Source organism: Serinus canaria, chromosome 2 (assembly GCF_022539315.1).
Source record: "Serinus canaria isolate serCan28SL12 chromosome 2, serCan2020, whole genome shotgun sequence".
NCBI classification, from domain to species: Eukaryota; Metazoa; Chordata; class Aves; order Passeriformes; family Fringillidae; genus Serinus; species Serinus canaria.
Genome location: NC_066315.1, coordinates 77,306,583 through 77,330,304, shown reverse-complemented (window position 1 = coordinate 77,330,304; position 23,722 = coordinate 77,306,583). Strand labels below are relative to the sequence as shown.

Below are 23,722 nucleotides of genomic sequence, written 5' to 3'. Positions count from 1 at the left end.
CCTGGGATGATTAGCACAAATTAAATGTCATGATAATCAACTCCAGCATGTGACTACAATATTAGTAATTTACCAACGTTTCCAACACTTCCTTCTGCCATACAAGATGAGGGATTTTTACACTGAAAAAATCTGCTGCATCCACTAGACATTAGTTCATCAGTTTGGCAAAAAGATTAACATAGCTAAGAAAAAACAGTTTGGTGAAGGGCATAAAACCAAGTGTTTTATCTGATTTTTAAAATCTAACACACATCACCTCAGTGCTACAATACCCAATTAGCGTGGTTAGTATGGACTAATTGCTGTGGAGGTGAGAACATAAAGCCATTCAGAGAGGGTGACCCAGGTTTTTAAACATGTTTATGTTTTTATAACTCTATTGTGTAAGTTACTCCATATAATACTCCACACATACTCCATACTGCATTTTCCAGCTGCAACTTAAAAAGTTACAGGTGCTTTGCTCTCTGTGTGCTGTACTGCAGACTCCACCCAGTAGATGCCACATGAATTGGGCAAAACTTTCAGATTGAAAACCAGTAATATACATATATATATATGTATGTATGTATGTATATATATGTGTGTGTGCATATATATATATATATATATATATATATATATATATATATATATATGTATGTATGTATATGCATATATATCTGTAATATAAAACAATGCAGGGAAAGGCAAAGGCATGCAAAAGTTTTACTGACTTCCCACCAGATATTTTTTTCATTTCAAAACATAAGCATTTTGCTAAATTACAGCACACTTTGAAACAACAGAGTAAAAATGAAATACTGGAAGAAAGATAAAGGCATGCTGAAAATGTAAGTGAAGCACTGTGAGAAAGTATAAGTCCCTGTAAGATTAATGCCTCACTGAGAAAGCTGCACATGGAGGAAAGAAAGCACAGGAAGGCTTTGTACCCTGCTCTGTCAATGGGCCCCACACACCTGAACTTCCAGCACTTTTAAAGCAAAAGAACTAGGGAAGCAACTCACAATGACTTCCTTGAAAGAATCTTTGTCACTGATTGTCTTATCCACTGTACATCCAGACTGGTTCAGGTAGTGGTAGTTCTCAGGTGCAGATAGGTAAAAAGCATCTAATGGGAGAAAACAGGGTGAGTGAAAAGGAGTACCAAAACAGAAGAACTCCACAGGTCACTATGTCAGACTTAAGCAGTTCACAATTCATTTGCTCAGAAATTATGACAATGCACAAGACAAGGTTTTATACTAAAATCAGATGGGGGGTTATTTTGCTGGGTTTTGTTTTATTTAGCTGCATAATAGAGTTAACTCTACTTTTTAGCATGCAAAGACAGCAGGCCCACAGGGAGATGCTGAAACAGCTTTAGGCAATTTTGCACGTATACAAATGTCATTTCTTTTGTTCAGTGGATTTATTCTTTATGAGAAAGGATTAGAGCAACCAGAATTATTTATCTTTGTTGCCGTGGAGTTATTTAGTACCAGCAAAAATATTCAGTTTGAACACAATGAGCCATGTTTGTCCCCAAGTAATTTTCCCAAGGCCACAGCAGAAGCTGGGAGGAAAACTACCATCAGCTCAGTGACATTCTTCAGCTAAGCAGGTTCCTTGATCAAGTTGCCTCAAATTCACACTCACTGAATCCCAGCTCAATAAATAATATTTTCTCAGCTTGGGTTAGTGGGTTTCTGCAGTTAAATTCTCCACTGCTGTCACCACTGCTGACTGCTAGCAGAAAACCACTGCAGTGGTGTGACTTGTGCTTTGCCACTCACCTTTCTCTCTCTCTTCTATCCCTGCCAGCAGAGCATAGAATATATGATAATTTCTTTCCCCGGGGTTTTGTCTTACTACACGATTCTGTCAAAGTAAAAAATAGTTTCCACTTAAGTGATCATTTTTGAAGACAAATTTTCTATCCACAGTTTTAGACAAAAATTTAATCAAACACAATTAACTAAGCAAAAGCAAACATCAACTTACTTTTTCCAATAAATCTGGAGCCAGAAAGAAAAGCTTCAGTCAAGGAATAAAGTAAAAATCAATTAATGCAGAAGCTTTTTATAATCTTCCTTCTTTCATTTGAGACAATAGGAAGACTATCATGGTCTTTTCTTAAAACATGCTAAGCCTGTTTCATACAATACACCTACAACGAGACAAATAAAGTAGCAACAATGATAATATTGTAGCAGTTCTAATATCAGTGTATCAACACCTTCTCTTCCAGCCCATCAAAACTGGACTTGCCAGATTCTGAATTTTAAATAACATCTGCTTTTTTTTTTCGTAAATCTTGGAAACAACGTCAAGAATTACATTTTCCCCACTGAAAACATAGTTTATGTTTAAAACAGCAGGTAGGATCTCCTTGGAATATTCCTCATGCCCACACCTCTGCTGCTCTGGTGGAAGTGGCTCATAGGCTGATTTTGCCAAATGCAGGACAAATCCGAGGATTTAACCCACCCAGACTCACACTGCAGAATTTGAGCAGCTCTGCTCTTTCAAGTACTTTTCCAGAGAAGTAAGCAGCTTATCTTTGGATACAGTAATGAGGGAAATGGCTGGCAACTCAAATTATTCCCCAGGACTCAGGCTGTTTTAGCTCATTGCATGGGAAATGCACGCGAGCCATGTCACGTTAGGGGCAGCAATTCCAAGTGCTGCTCCTCCAAGAGTACAAACACCCCACGCCACCACAAAAGCATGGGTGCATGTGTGAATTTGGTGTTGCTGCTTCCCCTGCCCACCTACACCAGATCAATTTAACTGTGTGTATTTCAGGATGGGGTGAAAGCACAGACAAAGGCAAGCCAGCTCTCCCTCAATCCTCCATCACAGAGGTACACGGGCGCTTCCCACAAACAGGGGTCAAATCACCAAATGAGGATACAATCCATAATTCTTCCTCCCTGAATGTTCCCTTTCTGACAGATGTTCAGCTGAATAAACTTCCCAAAGCGACTTGAGTTGTTGTTGTAAACAGTCTTTGCATTGCCAAACGCTTCCATAATTGGACTGTGAAGACAGAGAACGACAGGAGTGTTAACATGTGATCAGCATGCCAACAACTTCACATGGAGCTGGTGAAAGGAACAGCATTCTGACAAGCTCCCCTCTGACACTCTACTCAGCAGCAGCCTACATCCCAGCATTATCCTCCATTTAGCAAAGGGCATCTCAGCTTTCTAGCAGAAGATGAAAGTATTCATGCAACAGGAAGATAAATCACACTGAACCATTCTGCAGCCTCAGAGTAGTAACTGTTACTTCCTACTTCTTTTGTAATTGCTCAAAAGATGCACACGATTCTCATTGCAGTACTCAAGTGATAGAAATAAGAAATCTCAGCACATGCAAATTGCTAGATAGATGCAAGGAGTCCTTGTCCTAGGGAAATTAAAAAAAATAACTACATCAAGATACAGCACGTAGAGCAGAGATGAAGCAAGATAAACAAAAGTAATAGCATCTCAAATTGCTTTTGTTTTCAAATAGTTTAGAACCATGTAATTTCACGTCAACACCAAGATTTCATTTTTGCTTGCACAGATTGTGTCCAATTTATCTGATGCATTTACTCATCTCTCTTATCACCTCTCTTTATCCTCCCTTTCCTCAGCACGCTTTTACTGCTTGAGCACTTTATCCTCACCATGCTGTATCTTGTTCTACCGTGTCCTCAGGCTACACAAACTGAACCAAAGGTATCTCCCTACCATCACCCATTTCCATTACTCTGATTATCTGAATTCAATCCCAAACAAAAATGAAAGCCACCATTAAAGCTTCACCCATTTCAAAACTCTGTGTATTTTTGCTTCACTAAGAAATACCACTGTGCTCACAATTCTCTAGAGAAGCCAGGCAATTTTGTTTAATGGAGTACTTCCCTTTCTCCAGTACACATTTCACTGTTCAGAAAACACGCACACATATTTGATTTCATTGCAAGATCTTATTTCAATGTCAAGGTTTATGTCTTCTGAAAAGAATACCCATGTATTGAAAGATCCAATACCTGCTCTCAAGAATAGCTTGCTCCACACAGGAGGTCTTCTCTCTGGAGGACAGCTCCAGTGAATGTTGGCTCATTGCAGACAAGAACTTGAGAATCAGCTTAGTGCTCTCCGTCTTACCAGCGCCACTTTCGCCACTGAAAGAAGAGGAGAAAATGGTTTGCACAGTCCCAGTGGCCAGTGAAGGAGCCCTCTGGCTAGCCACCCAAACTCTACATTACTGTAGGTCAGGAAGACTGGGGTGATTAGAAGTGATGGTCAAATGAAGCCAGAGCACCCAATTACACTTCCTGAATATGACATCCAGGGAAAAACACAAGCTGTCCTTAAGCTTTATAACTGCCCAGACAGCATTTCAAGGCACTGACTGCATACACACACACACCTAGGAGGCAAAAAGAGCTCTCTGAATGCAAACAATTATCCAACACTTCCCACCATCAGGTTAAAACAAACTCACAACAAAGACATGGTAAAGAGATAATGACCAAACTAAGAATTATATGGGAAAGTTTGGTATGCATTGCAGCAATCTAGCTAATGAAGGAGCCCTGCTGGGAGGAGAAGAAAGTTAGAGACACCAATGAACATTCTAACAAATAAAGGCTACTGGTATAGTTAATACTGAAATTCTTAGCGAGCTACATACTCTTTAAACAAACTTTTTATATACCTGCTGAAACCAACCAGATTCGTGTGAGTTCAAAATATCCAATTTCCACCTCTCATTACCATCAGAGATATAAAACCTCTCACCACCACCCACAGGAGAACAAAGTTCTTTGATAATGCTAAATTGACATTTTATAAACAAATTATTAATAAGCAACCCTGCTGATACAAACAGAAGGCAATATAATCAGTTTCTCTTCAAAACCAACACTCTAAAAAGGGAAAGTTTAGATGTGGCTCATTTCCTCAGTACCCTTTCCCTTCAATTATGTAGCCTTAACAAACACTGTGAGCTATTAAGAAATATAACTTGCAGGGAAAGTTTGTCTAGTTTACTCACTCTTCATTTGCAGTAATAGCATTGTGGCCGAGCTGTGGCCGAGCTCCTCATTAAGGTGTACCTAATTCCAGTTTACTCCCAAAGAAAGAGGGTACATTTTGGTCTTACTTCACCTTCTCCATTGTAGCAAGTGGGAACTTTGATGGAACACAACTGGGCATGGGGAGCAAGCCTAGATAATATGACAGCCTTTTGTTGTGCCATTGCTGAATAATGACCCCACTGATTTTAGGTTACAACAAAGTATAATGAAGCTTTCTAGTAAAATGCAAGGAAGAAAGGCACCGCCCATAAATACAGCATGACATTTTCCTGCAAATGAATGTCAACAATAAAATTAGTGAAGAGACATTCAGGAAATATAATGAGACATCCTCATAAATGCCAATATGTTTCAGCAAGTGTGATTCATCCATTATATTCATACCACATCAAACAAATTCTGTAGTGTTTTTTATGCAATTTTACCATTGACGTTTTTTATGTAATTTTCCCGTTGACGTCTGGCCTTTTCAGTATTCCTTCCCTTTCTCTTTTCACTTATCTCTTCTGCCCAAGAAGAAACACTTAATATTCCTGCATTCAATATCCACCATAAAAAACCATTTTTACTAGTAGTTGTGAGAGAGCTTCACAAACCCTTGCATTATTCTTGTCTAGTGCAATAAATCATCAAGTGATACACACCTCCTCCTGCCTAATTCTCTCCTTCTAAGCCATGCATATAGCTCAGCAGCAGGCACAGGGTGACATTGAGGCCATCACCTCTTTCATTGATACCATCCTTCCTCTGCCCCCACCCACTGTCCCTCGATCTGCAGAATCTGTAGTTCTATGGAAGCTGAAAGTTACCCCACTGTAACTGAGAGCCACTCTACAAGTGAGATATTCCAAGTCAATGGAAAAATATTCCTGCATCTCTCTCTGGTACAGCTGGCATTATGTATAATTACATGCTCTTGTTTTTTTCTCAGAACAGGGGAGACTCAGAACTGGTTTGACTCTGAACCTGCCCAGTGTCCTATTTTGACAGTTGCCAATGGGACATGCCCATGGAAGACATAGATTATTTCCCTTCTGTGCTCTTCCAGCTTCCAGTTATTCACTTTTCAGAGGCTTCTTGATCTAAATCTGGTTTTTACATGTCTTGTAACCCTCAATATACTTATCTTCTATGAGTTTCTAGCCACACTTCCTTAAAAAGCAAGTGGTCTATTTTCTTCAGATCCACCTCCATTAGTTTCGATTGATACCTCTCAGTTCTCATGGTGAAAGAAGAAAGCAACAATTCATCCTGGCACTCTTTTTGCTGTGCATGACGTGATAGTTAGTGCCACAAATTCAAGGTGCCTGTCTCCATTAGCCATTTCCCATTTTATACTTTTTATCACTTTTTAAAATTTTCCTCTGAACTACCATCAGTTCCACGAAGTCCAAAGGATGGATTTACACAATGTTCTCTACTCATTTAGTAGCAACCACTCCATTCTATTCACTTTTACAGTTAAATGGGATCAATCTTTCAGAGTGCTTAGAAAGCTTTTGCCTACAAGGTCAGTAAAAGGGTGAATTTTTTAGTGCAACCTTTCCAGCCCATGAGTTTAAGTGCCCAGCTTGTTCCACATCACTACATTCAGGACTGTGAACATATTAAGTCTGACAGCAGGCCAGAAGGCCCCCACTTAGGAGATCTTTAGACTTTCTCCATGACTTGTTCTACGCAGGGCTAAGGGCACAGCAGCCTGGACTCATGACTGCCACAGCATAGAAAGGGGTCACCGAGAGAGACTCCTCATTCTGAAGGAGGCAACACGAAATCATTTCCCTGTTCTGTCTGGGTAAGAGACAGCAGAACAGTCTGTAGTGGCTGCTGATCACCGACACACCAAAGGCACTGCTCCAGGAGCACCTCTGGAAGCCCTAAACCAGCTCCTGAGGGCCAGATGACCAGAAGCCCCACATAGGGGAAGGGCCCAGGAAGGCCAAAGGGTACTTGAACTGAGTCAGGAGGCCAACACGTCTTGACCCCACCTCCTCTTGGAATTTCTGTCAGCTGAACACCACTGGAGTGATCAGCTGATAGTATAGCCTTTAAGAGTGATAGCTATACTTGTAATTTTCCTCTAATTCCCTCTTCTTGGAGCTTTGTGTAACTTAAAACTGGATGAGCAGAGAAGGGCTAAGTTAATGCTTTGAGAAGTGTTTTGTGTTGATGGAAGGCTCTAAACCTTTGCAAAAGTTCTCTGATCTTCTAAAGTTGCCAGTGAAGTTTTTTGTTGTTTTGACTCCCTTGAGAACATCTTCTCAGTACTTCTCCAGTGTGTCTGAGTACATCAACAGGAGTCCCATCAAGTGAGGTTTCTGGGGCCTTACAGCCTGCTGCCTTTAAAACCCCAAGACAGATACACACAGACAATAAAGGCCCCTTCAGAAAATGTACTTTATCAAATGCACATCTGAACTTTGGTGTATCAGTCTCACAAGGACACCACACCCATCACAGGTCTGGGTCCCATATAAAAGATTTGTTTCATATTGATTTTCAAGCTGAAAAATGATAACAAAAAGTTTCAGGCCATGAGATAATAATAACAGAGACAACAAACTGATATCAGACAGTGATTTCCACTCATGGCACTGACTTGAATGTCATACAGAGCAATAGTTGTGGCTCCCTTTACACTTCCTTGGGAGTGCTCTGATGTGGATCAATTGCAATTTTATCTGAAAGAAGAGCATGTGTTTGCTTCTGCACAGACTAGATCACCTTAAACAGAGCAGGAAAAAAAAAAAAAACAAAACCCAACCTAAACCAAAGCAAACCTAAAGCTATTGCCTTTTCAGTGTGTTGTTTTGTTGACATCTTAGGCTGCTAAGTCCTTTTTATGCAGAATTATCATGAATTAATGCCTCTTACACACATCAATAAATAAGCATCTCTGGGTGATTCAATTTATCATCTCTTCTGTATTTCCTTCCTTTTCACCCCTGGCCTGGATGGTTATACAGGAAAAATGGTCTCACATTTAAATGATATTCTGAGTTTTTCTAATTCGTGTTCTGCAATTCACCCTCTCACCCTACTCCAGACAGAAAAATATCCTAATATTAATATTTTTCACAGGTTTTTGAACCCAAAGCCTGAAGACAGCAGCTGCAAACCAAAGCTGAGCTAATTCTGGGGGCCAGCAGGGGGCACTTCAAGTCCAGAGGATCATCAGAAAACGTTCCAAGCGCCTTCCTTGGTGGGACTGTTACAATTTGCCAAAGAAAGCTGAGATCCCAAGGTCAGGAGCAGCTCAAACTGCCTATCAAAATGTGAAGAATTCTCTTATTTTAACTACAGTGTTTTCAAGATGGAACAGAATTTTCCGCTTCATTATCTCTTACATTAAATGCAAGACCAGAATATTTGTCTGAATTCAAACACTAAAGAGCTCCACTTTCTTTTTCAAATGCCAGTAGTAATGAAGAAAAAAGTTACAGTGATAATACAGTGACTTGTTACATGTTAGAATGTCTAATTCTACACCAGTAAAAGATGCAGGAATGACCAGGATGCTGAATTTGCCAAGCACACTGTTATACCTAAACTTCCTATGCCCTAAACTAGATAATGTGACAAAAGGGATTTTCCTAAGCTGTAGGAAGGCCATGGAAACCTTCAGTAATTTAAAAAAAAAAATCCTATTCTGAGTCCTTTACAGATAGAGCAGCTAATGCTCTTTCAGGAAAGCAGATCAATTTTTTAAATTTAAATTGCACATTTCCTCAATTTCTGCAGTAACAAGACACCTTTATACGGTTGTATTGTGCCATTTATCTGAAACAGAGAACTCACACAAATCACTGTTTCAATCCATGACCACAGTAAACAATTTAAAAAGGGATTCCTAATACAAAACTTCTCTATATTATAGCTTATCTGTACCAAAGCACGTGATTTACAGAGCAGAAAGTGCTGAAGACTCCCCTGGAACATCAAGCACTTCTGCTTATGTCCATTTTAGGACATAACCTCCTTTCCTCTTGGCAGCTTGTGAGGAATTGGAATGAAAGGTAAAATACTGAGACTAGTACAAAATGGCAAAAATACCAATGGCCACCAGAAATTGTTTTGGTCTCTAAATTTGTGTACACAGGCTGCTCACAAGTAACTGCCTGCCAATAAAACACAAAATCGTGACTCCATGCTAGCTATTGTCACATGCAAAGATCTCTGTGAATTTTATTTTTGCTTGGACTCTTACCTGAGCTCATCTTTATATGTATAGAACTATGTATTAAGTAATAAGAAGGAGATATACAATTAGAGAAAGCTGAAAAAACACACTCTTCAGCTTTGTGTCACTGCAAAGCAGAACCTGCCCAGAGGTGAGGGCAGGTGGGCTCTGTGACCTGAGAGCCTGCAGAAAGTTGCAAGGCAGGCCTGGCTGTGTTGCAGCTAATCCACATTTCTAACAACAGCCTGGGTGCTGAGCTACATACACCAAATCCCTCTCTTATCCATGAAGCCTTGCAACCTGGCCCACAATCTGAAATGTCAGTAGAAACTGCCTATTGCCAAAGGCGCTGCTCTCACTGTGGCTCATCCCCTCTCTGTCCCACCGTCTGCCCCGTGCTGCAGTCAGTCCTACAGCCACCACAAGGACTCCTGGGGAGAAGGGAGACAGCCAAAATCATGTCAGCTCGTGCCTGAAGAGCTCTACACCTGTAACTTTGTGGTGCAGGAAGGCGACAGCAAGTAGGCCTAATCACAAAAATGTTGTGAGGGCAAGAGAGGAGAGGGAGGGGAAACACAAGGTCTTCTACCCCTCTGAGCATCACTCCCTGTCAGAGCCCGGTGGCCGGGGCCATGCTGCAGTGACCTGCTCCTCCCTATCTGGAGGGCCAGACTTTGGTCTCCCTGCCTGTGCGTGAGCCAGCACAGCTGAGCTGGCAGGCCAGGGAATGGGAAAAGAGCTGGCTGCATTTTCAGCTCTCCTGGAGCCAGAAGGAAGGAGGAGCTGAAAGCAGTGAAAAGCCATTGAAATGCCAACTGCTCCCAAACGCGCACTTGGCCCCAGCCAGATCCTGAATACCAGCAACACAGTGGTTCAAACGGGAAGCTATTAAACCACCATTAAATTAAAGCACAACAAGATTAAGCAAGGAAGATTAATCAGGCAGAATTAAGTGGCTGAAATGTAGAGGGGTTTCTCTTTTGCTATTCTTATTTACTGCATATCTCAAGAACTGGTAGAGTAATTTTTTCTTTTCCTCTCTATATGGGAATTAGGGTCTAGTGGTGACAAACTACTGAGCTGCACAGAGATGTTTGAACTGGTGGAAAAACACTTAGGGTAACATTTGATGCATGAAGACCAAAAAAATGCCCAAAAAATTCACCAGAATTTTTTCACTAACTCTAATTGTAAGAGGCATTAAAAAAAAAAAAAAATTAACGTTTTATTAGAGGCGCACAGAATGACACAAAACAAGTTCAGAACTCTCTTGAAACCATGCTGTTTAATAAGCCTGCTTTCTTTTGGAGTTCTCCCCACGTGGCCCACAGCCATGCTCCCAAACCACCTTGAAAGGCTCACTGCTGTATTTGTGGGGTACCCCAATGGGGCATTAGAAGGCTAATTTATTATTTTATGATACTATATTTTATAAAAGAATACTAAACTAAACTACTAAAGAATACAGAAAGGATACTTACAGAAGGCTAAAAAGATAATAAAAGAAAACTTGTGACTCTTTCCAGAGTCCCGACACAGCTTGACTCTGACTGGCCAAAGAGTGCAAACAACCCACAGCAGAAACTAATGAAACAATCACCTGTTGGATAAACAATCTCCAAACACATTCCACATGTGAGCACAACACAGGAGAAGCAAATGAGCTAAGAATTTGTTTTCCTTTTTCTCTGAGGCTTCTCAGCTTCCCAGGAGAAAAATCCTGGCCAAAGGGATTTCTCAGAAAAAGTGAATGCCACATCTCACCTCCAGGGGTACGCAGAGCAGCCGCAGGCAGCACTCACCTGATGAGGATACACTGGTTGTCCTGGCGCTTCCAGAGGCAGCGGTAGCACTCGTTGGCCACGGCGAAGATGTGGGGCGGGATCTCTCCCAGGTGGTGCTGGCTGTACCGCTCCACGGCGGCGCGGTCGTACAGCCCCGGGATGCTCTTGTAGGGGTTCACGGAGGCCACTATCGAACCAATGTAGGTCTGCAAGCACACAGCACCCCCAGAGCTGTTAGCACACAAATCAACACTCTTCTCTAATGACAGACAAAAAATATGTGTTTGCAAAACCATAACAATCCTTTGGATAAAGGCGGCCAGCAATTTCCCCTGATTTCTTCCTTTCAAGAAAAGCAACAAAAGTGTGAAAGTTGTTCCCACCTCTGTCATGTTCTCAGGCTTACCCCACCTACAACAAACACTGAGCTTATTGACTGTACAAATCCCTGCCTTAATGCTGCTTACAGCTGCGTGGTAATGCCTATCAGCGCTGGCCTACAGCTGCTTCTCGTGTCCTTAGGGACTTGCTGGACTTACTAAAAACTGGACTGAGCCCAAAGTAATGGTGGAAAAGTCTGTATTTCCATGTAGAGTATCCAAGTCCTTCTCTGCTACTCACTTTTAAAACAGAAATATCAGGCAGTATGGTAGACACTAGGACCATTATATTTAGAATAGCAGGCTCTAAGAAAAGTGTGTGAAGCAGCAGATACTCCAGAATCACTGGGTTTCTGTAACATTTTTAATATTAGTTGGATGCAGAAGAGCAGCTGGCAAGTCATTAATTTCTATCCCACTGCAATTAGAGAGCACATCAGTCAAAACCACCCAGGTAGGAGCTTATGCCCATTCCCATTGCCTTAACTCATTAGGCTGTGGTAACCTGATCATTTTCAACAGTCTGTTCACAATGCTGTTCATTTTCTCCCTCACCCTCTATCCGCTCCAATGTATTTTTCTAATAAAATCCTATTTAGTGAGGTAGGAGATAACATGAAGCATGCTATCTCCAGAGTTTCTGGGGCATGTGAAATTAATTGACATACTGTACAGCATGTGCAGTGTTACTTCTGCGATACCAATTCCATTTTGTTAAATGCCCTTTCTGCAGTTACAGGCAGGAAGCTGACACCTGGCTTCAGCAGCCCTGCTCTGGACTGGTGAAGAGCCAGGCTGGGCATGCTCCAGCCCTTTAACACAGCCCCCATGTACAGACAGATGCCTCACCAGCAGTCAGCCCTCTCGTCACTGACAGGAACCAGCTGTGAAGCTGACAACAGGACTGGGGCTCTCTTCACCTCCACAGCACCCTAATCAGAGCTGGGTGGATAAAGGGAGCAGAATTTTGCAAACTCCTGAAAGGCAGCCCCATGTGCCCCCCCTGCAGCCTCCTTCTCTAAGACACCACAGGGCATGCACTAAGACAAAGGGACCATCAGTTCCCCCATACTTTCCTTTCCCCTCTATCAGTCTTTTATGCAGCATTTACAGCCCACATCTACCTGCCTCCCTCCTTTTCTCCTTAATTAACATGCAATTATCGCTGTGTGTCAGCTCTCCTTTCTCTGTTACCCTGCTGTTACAGCCCCCATTATCCACCTGTTCACCCTCCATCAGGCCCGACACAAATTGCAGCTTTGAGCCTTTGCGAAGGGAACTGCAGTGGTGTCCTTGAAATCATGACCATTTTATTAGCAGTAAGGGGAATATTCCTCCTCACTGTAACTCCAGCACCTTTTACAGACTGGTGAATTTTCAATCTGTATGGTTTGTAACACCAGCCCCCCACCCTCCCATGCTCTGCAACAGCTCAGAAGATTTCATCTAGAAGAGAGATACCATTTCAACATGAGATCGTATCGCCGGCCAATTACAGCACTGAGACAACAGCTTAATTTCCTGGGATCATCCCCTCTTGGACTCTTAAATAAGTAATAGGTAACAAGGAAGGCTCTGAAAACAAACTTCCTCTGTTTGGTACACATTTCAGCACAGATTGCACAGGGAAAAATTTTAAGAGGCTTCTTTTTTTAATTACATGACTGCAGTGCAAGTATGACCAGTAAAAGAGACTGCTAAAGATCTTCCTCTTTCCCTTATTAAACTCTGGTTGAAGTCTTTGGAAAAGAGTAACTTGAGGCACATCATCACAACAGATGCCATGGTAAATATGTAAATAAAAAAAACCCCATGAAACATGATACCACCTAGCTTTCTAAGTAAATAATCACTCTATAGCTTCTGCAAGAGCAAGTACCTGACAGAGCAATAACTCCACAATAAAGCACTGGCAAAACTGCATAACCATGGGCTACACATTGTGACTTTTCTTGCTTCTCTTCCAAATATCAGAATATTTGGAAGAGAAGCAAGATATTTAAATATCTTGCTTAAATATCTCTTCTGATATTTAAATATCAGAAAAGGTGACAGCAGTCCACTTCTGCATACACTTACTTAAAATGGGGCAGTCTTTCACATGACTTAAGCACATTTTTTTTTAAGTGACAAAAAGACTTCCAGAATATTAGTCATTACTGTGAATTATTAAAGTTTGTTAAATGAAGTGAGCTGGCTTCATTGCCTTGTAATTCAATAAGGTATAATAGACAAATGGGCAGTGCATTACAACAATAAAAGAAACCTAGTGAACAGCAGAAATCAAACTGGTGAAAAAATCACCTCATTGAGTAATGGTTAATACATGTCACTATTTAAAAAATTCCTTCTCTCTATCTTTTCCTTTCAGCAAAATATGAAGAAGCACAGTCTCTATCTACTGAAAAAGATGCAGCTTTGTGGTTCCAGTCTCCTGGTGCTTTAAGAGCTAATGTACTATCTCTTTGCAGGACAAGTTAAATGCACAAACTGCCACCAAATTATAATGGCACATGACAGAACAAACTCAGGACTTCAAAAACAACTTCCTCATCCCAAGGCAAGATCATGAAAAAAGCATATTCTTCACAGATGCAGTGTATTACATTTATCACCTACCAGGTGTCACAGTCTGACCCAGGAGTAACCACAACCAGCTTAGTCTGCATGGACTAAGGAGTTAGCTGGCCCAAGCAAAGGTTCTGCCTTCACCCAAGGTAGCTCAGCAACGTATCAATGGGCTGAATCAGCACTGTTATTAAAAACTGAATCAGCACTTGTTATTAAAAACTATTCCAATTATTTTAAAAGGTCATGTTAAAAGACAAATCTTCCAGAAGTCTTTGTAAAGTGCCTCTGTGATACTCCAGTGCAGCAAGATATTATTCTGCGGCTGCAGGAATAATTTCCTAAATCACTTCCAGGCTTACTACTTATCCCATCCAGTACCTATCACAAGGTCTTACTAGTAGCAATATTTTAAAAGGAGTAGATCCTAGACTGGCAGCTAAAGGAGCCCCAAAGTTAGGGACCTTGGGGAGGAGGGAAGGATAAATGTACTCCCATGAAAAATGCTACCTATTCTCCATTTTATAGAATCACAGAATGGCTTGGGCTGGAAGGAGAGCAAAGACCATGTAGTTCCAACACCCCTGCCGTGGGCAGGGACAGCTTCCACTAGAACAGATTGCTCAGTGCTCCATCCAGAGATGGGGCATCCACAACTTCTCTAGGCAAACAGTTCCAGTGCCCCCACTCTCACAGCAAGGATTTCTTCCTAATATCTAACCTAAACATACTCTCTTTCAGTTTGAAGCCATTCCCCCTTGCCCTGTCCGTACATGGCCCTGTAAAAAGTCCCTCTCGATCTTTCTTGTAGGCTCCTCCACTTGCCCTCCCTTGGAGACCTTGAGCAGCCACACAACACAGCCCCTTCTAGCAGGGCAGACCTTCTGGTCTGGCAAATGCAAGCATCTTAGCAGCAGGTTAAACTGAAAATGCAGGACAGCTCAGTGGATGTGTGTTGTCTCCTGAGCACCATTTCTGCACCAGACATCAGCATATGGCAAATTAAATGGGTTAGCAATCAGAAGCAGGATCTCTAAATTATATATGATGCCAACATCACAAAGCAGGTGAAATTTTAGAAAAGGAATGATCACATAAGAATGACACTTTCACTTTGCCTGTAAGACAGTAGTCTAAATTTTCTTTTTGTTCTTTGCAGTTTCTAATCTGATTCTGGAAGTCAATAATTACTTATTTTAATGAAAGCATTCCAAAGCAATTATGAATGGGAGAAATGCTGCCAGAGCACTAGCAAGCAGACAGGGGAGTTCTGAAGACTTCCAGTTGAAATAGTTTGAGAGTTTTTTCAGTGATATACTGTGAGAACTCCTGCTAGAAGCCTGACCCCTTAAATCCATGGCAATGACCAGGGCAGTTTACTATTCCCTGATATATGACTGTCTCAAGGCTTCACGCAGAATCACACACAAACACTTGAACTACTTTGGTACAGACTAAACCAGCAACAACTTGTTATCAGATCATGGCTATATTTATTTAAACCAAAGAATAAATGAAAGTTGAGTTACTCAGCCTGAATCCCAATGCAGCCCTTTGATTACTGTATTAAAGGCTGGGTTCCTTTTGCACTTTCAAACTTTTACTGGAATTTTACATTGTTAATTCATCTCCTAAAACACTTTCAATCACAAACCACAGACATTCCTGCTCCCCCTTTCAGCAAAAAGGGTAAACAAGATTGTTTACTGATTGTCTACAAGGACTTTCAGAATTAGAAGTTCCAATCCTATCTTCTCAGCTAGACATGGAGTAAGGCAAGCCAAAATTAAAGATGTACTTCAGAAAGGAAGAGATTTTTCATCAGTTCTTTGAAAGCTTTTTGTTTTGCTTGTTGCCTTCTGATAGCAATTAGCTTTGAGCCTCTGTCTTGAAATCATCCCACAGTTCTTCAAACACTGGAAAACAATTTATTCTTTAACAAGAGTTGACAAAGTCTGCTGTTACCCACAGAAGTACTCTAGTAAAACTTAATATAGTCAGAGTAGTCCTATCTAACATGAGAGTGTGGGGTTTTTTTTAATAAAGACACAATCAATTTATTTTCATTTGATGCCAAACAAATCTAAATGACATTCAAGCTTTTATTGATCCAAATATACTTTAGTGTATTTTACACTTAATATTACAAGAAAAAAGTTTGCAATGTAGGAAAAAAATACAGTTTGAAATGTCTTACTTCCCCCCCATGTAGAAAAGGCTTTCAGATTAAAAGAGAAAAAAGTAGAGTAAGAAATTTCCCCCTCACTTTTTTTTCTCAGATTCTCTATCATGAAAAAGCAATGAAAAAGAAAACTGCTCTAATGGAAGACCACCTCATTAGTCCTATAAAACAAACATACTGAATACACCAGAGCCACCCTGCTTTTCAACTTTTCCCCTTCACAGATGCTTTTTAGAATTTTGGGGTATATCCTTTCAGGTTTGCTCCATATCCAGGAACCATACACCTTGCACTTCTTCCCTTTTATGTCAAAACTTCTCCACAGTAACTTTTCTGTTTCTGAGGATCCTTTATATCTGTGTTCTACCCAAGCTCACTTTTCCAGTGTAAGGTCATTAAATTTATTCTACATTGCCCTTCTCATGACCTTTCACTCTCCACATCAAGGTGTCCCTCTGTTCTTCACAGACTTCTAGCATCTGAGACACCCCAGTCTTCCTGCTTCCAAAAATAAATAAATAAATAAATAAATAAATAAATAAATAAATAAATAAATAAATAAATAAAAGGGGGAAGCAGGGAAGGACACAGGCTTAGGCTTTCTGTATCTCATATCTCCCTGTAGGGAGAGTGGGAGAGAGAAGGCAGAAGCAGACTGGAGGACTCTGTTGAAGCACATTATGTGCTGCTCCTGAACTAAATCTTTGATCAGCAATCTCAACAGAAACAGAAGCTGCTTGCATTATTAAAACAGGCATAGGAAGACTGCATTACTCTATTTCTTTCTATCATTGTATTTCCTTACTACCACCAAAAATCAAAATATTCTTCACAGCTTGGAACTACAGATACTGGAATAGATCAAATACAGAAATTAAGATGTTTTATTACAGATACATACACTAACATGGAGAAACAGGAATTTGTTCAACTCCCTTGAGAGCACATTGAAGCCTTTGTTCTTTAAAGCATGAAAGATCCATGTTATTAGCGAAAGAAAAGCTTACTTAATGATGCCTCAAAAAAATATGTTTCTGGGCTGTTTTTGAACAACTCCTGAATTTTCTGGAGTCTCTTAAGGAACTGTTTTTGTGTCTGAAAAGTAAAAGTTGGGGTTTTTTTTAAATGGGGTATTGGTATTAACCTGCCAATTTATTCCACAAGCATTACTTTGTGGGCTTACCCTTAATATATGGGAAACTTCAAATTAAACTGCAGTACCACTGGCTCACCTCAAAGCTACTTCTATGTTGCTTTTACAAAAGGCATGGGAAAAGATTTTTATCACTATTCCACACAACCTCTGCATCTCACACAGCTTTAAATCCTCACAGCTACAGGAACCTTACCAAATAAAACCAGTGTTTTCACAGAACATGCAGTGGCAGGCAACTTTTAAAAGACCACAAAATAGCCATCAAACTTTGTTATGTTTTCAACACCAGATTTTAAGGTGTCAGGATGAAAAACCTGGGAACAGAAGAGTTTGCTCCACACTGCAGCCGTGGCCTTTGTGGTTCAGAGTTCTCTCAGGTGAAAGCATTGATGGTAATCAGGGTTGAGTTTATTCTGTGGCAAAGACAACCAAAAGTCTACCACATAAACATCAGCAAATAAAGGAGAAAGATGGCTGGGCCACATTTTGGTGCGCTTTTTAGGGGAGGCAGAAGAAGGGGCAATGGTATGCCATAAAGAGGATGGTAATTAATGCCCTCATTCATGGTAGGATCTCGATTTATCCTCACTGTGGTAAGCATACCCTCTCTTTCAGCTAGTCCCATGCTAATTTCAGAGGGACAGAATCCAGTTGTCTCATGTCTGAAGCAAAGCTTCTTTCTTAAAAACCATAATCAAAGCAAAGTACTAAACTACAATTTAATGTTTTTTAAAACTGCATGTTTTAAATGTTTTCAACCAATCAAGCCATTTCTAAGATGGAAATGCCATACTCTATAATCATCCTTACATGCTTGGGCTCCTGCAGTCCTCACCACGTCTGGTGACTCATGGTGAACTTCCAACCGCCCAAATTTACATCAGCTTTGCTTTTTTCTATATCTGTGCTCCTTGTCATTGCATTCAACATGATGACCCCTAAACTGTTGTTTTTTCCTTAAGTTCAGCTGTAAGACTGATTGCAAAATCAGCTGCTTGTAAATACACAGGCCACACTACAAATACAAGAGTTAGCACCCACACGAGAGGACCTTTAGAGGAGAACCAGAACATGACATGGAATGTCACTAGAAAGATCAGACACCTACAGCCAAGACCCACCTTCTACATCTTCTCCTTGTAACTGGTTTTGGAAAGTGTCTTCTCACACTGCTCAGCTGTACTTTCAAACCATGTCCTCCAGTCCATGATGGAAACTGCAGCAGCCTCTCCTACCAACCACTTCCCTGCTGGCCTTTTCTCCTTCTGTGCTGAGCACAAATGGATCCAAGGCATAACAGGCCTTTTCAAAGCCAGGCTTTATGCTTGATTCCACCAGCACAGTTCACGTAAAGATTTTGGAATAGTTTTGGACCATTTCAAAGTGTGGTTTCAGGTGATCACAGGCAACTGTTGGGCAACAGGACCCCCTCTTAGATGCAGCCTTGTCTGTTATGTCTACCCTTCAATCCAACTAATGTGACCTTAAGCTTCCCTTGGTGCAACAGCGTTAAGCAACACAGTCCTGTTCCCCAGCCCCTCCAAGGGCAAAGGCTGTGCTATCTCTTCAGGAAAAAAGTTGTACTTAGTAACCCAGCTACCTTAACTTCTACACTAAGAGAATCCTTCCACTCCTGACAGCTTCAATCTTGCACATTCATTAAGTCCATGCTCTAGGAAGTTAAATGAAACTGTCTAGGTCTGTTTCTTAAGGGTTAAAAACTGGGTTGTGGTCACCTTAGGTGCCACGTAAATACCCCAGCCTGCACGGAGGCAGCCACCTTTCTGCTTCCCCAGAAGGCTCAGAGATGGTGAAGACCTCTCCACCGGGTTAAGAGATCCGCTCACAGCTTAATCTCATCTTCTTTTTCTCTTCATTTTCTCCTATTGGACAGATTGTTCCATGTCGATGGGGATTACTCAAGGAAACACTACAAGGGTTATCCTGAATCCACACAAAAAGCAATCCATTTAGGAAGTATAAAACCAATTTAAAGAAAGGTTGATAACAGAGCACTTTTACAGCCAAAGGTAAAAACCAAACCAGCATCTGTATGTATCAGATAGACATTTTTCCTTCTTTAAGATATTCATGGGTCTCTGGCAGTTTTTCACCTGTGTAAAAAGCACCAAGTCTCCTTGTTTTTACTGTACTTTTTGCTGACTAATACAATGCAATCTCTACCATGCAGCAGTCCTATCTACTGGGTCAGAAAAATGATCTTTTGTACAGTTTTCATATAAACAATTACTGAAGAATTTCTCTCTTTTCCACTGCCACGCAGATAGAGGCAGTGATCTCCTGAACACAAACACGATTGATCAGAACAAGACATTGATTTTTGTTATTTTCATGGGCGGCAACACAGCATGTGAAAATAAGTTTGCACGTGAGACTGTAACAATCTGTGAGCACAGTTTTAACCAGGCGAGCTCCAGCTCAAATCAAAAAAGGCCTCACAAAAAGCAGAGACCCCACGGCTTATCACTTCATTTCAAATGGCCTGTGGCACAAACTAGTTCTTCCTCCTGCTCTGTTATTGCACAATGCTCAAATGAGCCTTTCAAAACTGTCTGAAGGTCTAATTTACCCTCCAGCAAGGAAAAGAAAAAAATGGTCTTCTTCCTTCCTATACATTCATACTGGAGAGATGAAGGGGCTTTTCAGAGAAAATACACACAAAGGAAAACCAAAATGCCAGTAAAATGATGAACCAAAGAGCAGTGTTTCTACAACACTGGCAAAATATTGTTATATAAAGCTTCACAGATCTGTTTAATTCTGCCTGAAAGTATTTTACATACTGATATCCAGATCTCCATAACTTCCATGGCTCTTTAATATTTGAAGACCTCTTCTATAGAAAGGGCTTTTTTAGGCGGAAAGCAGGAAGAGCAGGAATTACTCTTTAACAGAGCATGAAAAGAGAAATCAAAAGCCAGCATAACTGAAATCTATCTCTATGCCAGGTAGTTAGCTGGATGGCACTGAACTGCTGCCAAATAGCCGTCAGTCGAGAAACCAGGACTGAGATGGAAATGGAATTAACTGTCAAAAATCTGCTAAATGGAACTTTTGGATTCCATTTGCTTTTAAAAGGAGAGACTGACAAACATCAAAGGGAAAAAGCTGAAACTGACTGTGAGAAAGGGACCAACTCTTTTCAAATAAAAAATAACAGGCTGGCTATGAATCAGTAATCCATTTACACAGATATACAATAGCTAGGAAAGTTAATTCGCTCCCAACTTAAATGGGTTGTTTGCAGCGTTTCTAGTATTAAACTGCTGGAATATGTGTATAAGACAGTTGGACAGTGCAGCACAGGCAGGGAATTTTGCACAGCTTGATTTACAGTAAAAGCCTAACTCATGTAAAACGTGGTGGTGACAGGTAAGCACCCCAAGTTTTGGAGCCCAAATTCCTGCCTTCCTTTCAATGACTTTGCTGAACTGGGAACAACAGACCTTACAGAAAGGAGCCAAAGCTTACCACCAAGTGAGGCAATGGCACGTGCAGAAGCATTCAGCACCATTTACAAAAGCTCTGACTGAACAGCTCTAAGCTGCTGTTGTTATTTGTGCAAATGACTTATAATTTTTCTTTTGATTCTGCATGTTGGTCTGCTTTCTGTTCTTGGCTCATAGAGTCAGCCATGATATGCAATAAATGAATACTAGCTTTCAAATCTGGGAAGACATTATCAATATATACCACCACCACTAACTCTAAATCTGGACACAATGACAGATTCCTACTTCATAGTTTTCTATATGAAGTTGCCATCAAAGATAGCTTAGAGTTTTGTATTACAAACAGACAACTCATGGAAGTCAACAGAAACTGACCTTGTTGCCAGTCCATCTATTATTTATTTCCCAACCAACCAACTAACCAACTGAGAAAAAAAAAAATACTGGTACAGAGAGGAATAGAAAGAGCAAGCTTTCATGTTTTAATAAAACTTTGACCTCTTCACCCTCTCCACCTCACTAAAGCAAGCCCACTGATGCTAGCAGGTGTGTATAGACCCAGCAGGTTACCAACACCCCCTAACGTGCTGTAAACCATAATATAACTGTATCTGTTGGTGCAGGTGTGCACACATGTGGCCACTGCACACACTGCAAAGTGTTTGTGTAGCTGTGGCATACATGGCAGTGTGCTCAGCGACACACACCTTTCATTCCTTTTAATGCTATCACATTGATCACAACACCTTGGGCTGAAATACTTCCTTGGATCTGAAAAAAGGCACCTTTAAAATCCCCAGTATTTTCAGATGAGGACTTTGTGAGGACAAGAGTTCAGACAAACACTCTTTATTGTTGTTGTTATTATAACTATTAGCAGTTCCACAAGTCATGAAGAATGGAGAAAGTCAGAAGCAAGGTTGGTTAACCAAGTGATGGCATTTGTTTATTTCTCATATCATTACAGCTATGTTTCTCCATTCACACATACTTTAAAAAAATAAAAAGTTAATTTGCCTGTGGTAGACAATTTTTGATCTATATAACTGACCAGCCTTTAGAAAAAACAATCACCAGTAATAAATTTCACTAGATTTCCAATTAAAACCCTGCTGTGTTTTTATAGATCTTTGTCTGCTGCTCTCTAGTAACAGATGTGAAATGGAAGCTGTAATTAATGCTTGGAGACAGGAACTCGCTTTGAACCACATTTTGAAAACATTATCTGATGTGTGCAAGCATAACATTCTAATTATGGAGGTAAGCAGCTATGTATAGACATTTGTCATGCATTCTTAGCAACAGCATTCTCTGCTTCCACACTTCTGTGGAAAGAGCTGGTGGCAAGAATTTTCCCCATGTCCTCAGTAGCACAGGAAGGTGTAAAAAACACTGTGATTCATCAGCACACTTTGAAGATTTCTTCACTGTAAAAGCAGAGCAATTAAATAAACAGCAGCGACTACAGAGCAGATCCTGCAAAGTGGTTACCTGGGACTGCTCTGCAGCAGTGGATGCCTCTGGAGAGGAACCATGCAACCACAGCTGGATTGCAGACAAGACCAAGATAAATGTACTCCTAGGGGCTAGTGTAATTGTTCTAGGGACATGTACTTTTTCTATATACATGTTTTATGGTGCTAATTCATGACACAGTTTCTGGGTACCATTGTCTGGGGTTTTGTAAGTCCATGGCCCACAATTATTTATAGCAAGGCACATGACAGGCCAAAGACCAAGGCTGTTGAGCTCTCCAGGACGTGGTAGGGGTCCATGTCATACACACTTTTTAGGTTCAGTTTCCACATGGAGTGTGTCCAACTTTTTCCATTGAAGAAACAAGTCATGAGGTTTTGTCTTTATTAGAAAACACTTTAAGGCTATGGTTTAGTGGTATTTATGGTGGCATTCAGTCAAAGGTTGGCCTTGAAGACATTGGAGGAGCTTTCCACTCACAGTGATTCTATGATTCTATTGGCTTCTACTCATTTTCCTTTTTTTTTCTGCCTTCACCTACAACTTGTGTCCATGTCAGAGGACATCTGAGCAGGAGTGCTATGGAAGTGTATGAATTATGTCTGTCTGCATTACATCCACCATTACTTTAGTGTACCCCACGATTTTTTCACTGTAACATGCAGCAATATCCACTTCCTGCTGACCATCATAGCATGGTACAGAGCAACTGCACTGGATCAAAAAGGAGTTTTACTGTACTCGAAAAAAAACCCAAATATGCAAAAACCCAGAAAAACAAGTCACAGAGAGCAACTGACCTAGATACTAAAGTGTTTGTGTCTGCAAACAGAATTTGAAAAAACCCCTCTGGTGATTATTGATTAATAGACCACAAACATCAACTAGTTGCCTCTGGGAGCCCTCATGACTTCGAGGGAGATAAATTATCTAATTACTGCAAGCTTAACAAACTCCAACTGAATGTGCAGCTTAAGTAAATAAACACTAATAGATTTAAAAATCAATGCATAAATAACTGAAAATCCCTTTTAAGAACAGATAGAACTGAGCATTCTGTACAATGAAGTGGCTAGGAGCTCTGCAACAACCTTGTCAGGGAAGAGACAACTTTTCCAGTTTAACACCTTTTTTAAAAAAATCAGATAAATGTTGCTTTTTCATCCAAGTTATTCAATGTTTGTTGCTTCAGCTGAAGAGAGAAGAGAAGCCAGCCATGAAAACTGAGCTCCTAATTACCATCATCCTCCCTCTGATGTGGATGTGGCTGGTACAGCACTACATGCCGACGTGGCTGGTACAGAACTTTTCATACATATGCACGCAAACATAACAGATGGTTATAATTATTGGCGGGCTAGCTGCAGTCCTAATTTGAGAGTGAGCAAAAATAGGTTGTGTTGTCCCTCACCCTTCCTGAACACCACACCCAACTGTTGGACA

At 40.7% G+C, this 23,722-nt stretch overlaps 1 protein-coding gene across 1 annotated transcript in view; it reads right to left on the bottom strand.

Moving 5' to 3' along the window:
• MYO10 (myosin X) overlaps positions 1-23,722 on the bottom strand; it is a 162,900-nt gene that overhangs the window by 62,009 nt on the left and 77,169 nt on the right. The window contains exons 4-9 of the mRNA XM_030231269.2: positions 11,063-11,250; positions 4,028-4,162; positions 2,900-3,024; positions 1,987-2,000; positions 1,779-1,863; positions 1,011-1,114 (exon numbers count right to left, since the gene is read on the bottom strand). Coding sequence (XP_030087129.1) covers positions 1,011-1,114; positions 1,779-1,863; positions 1,987-2,000; positions 2,900-3,024; positions 4,028-4,162; positions 11,063-11,250 — 651 coding nt within the window. The remainder of the gene's footprint in view (positions 1-1,010; positions 1,115-1,778; positions 1,864-1,986; positions 2,001-2,899; positions 3,025-4,027; positions 4,163-11,062; positions 11,251-23,722) is intronic.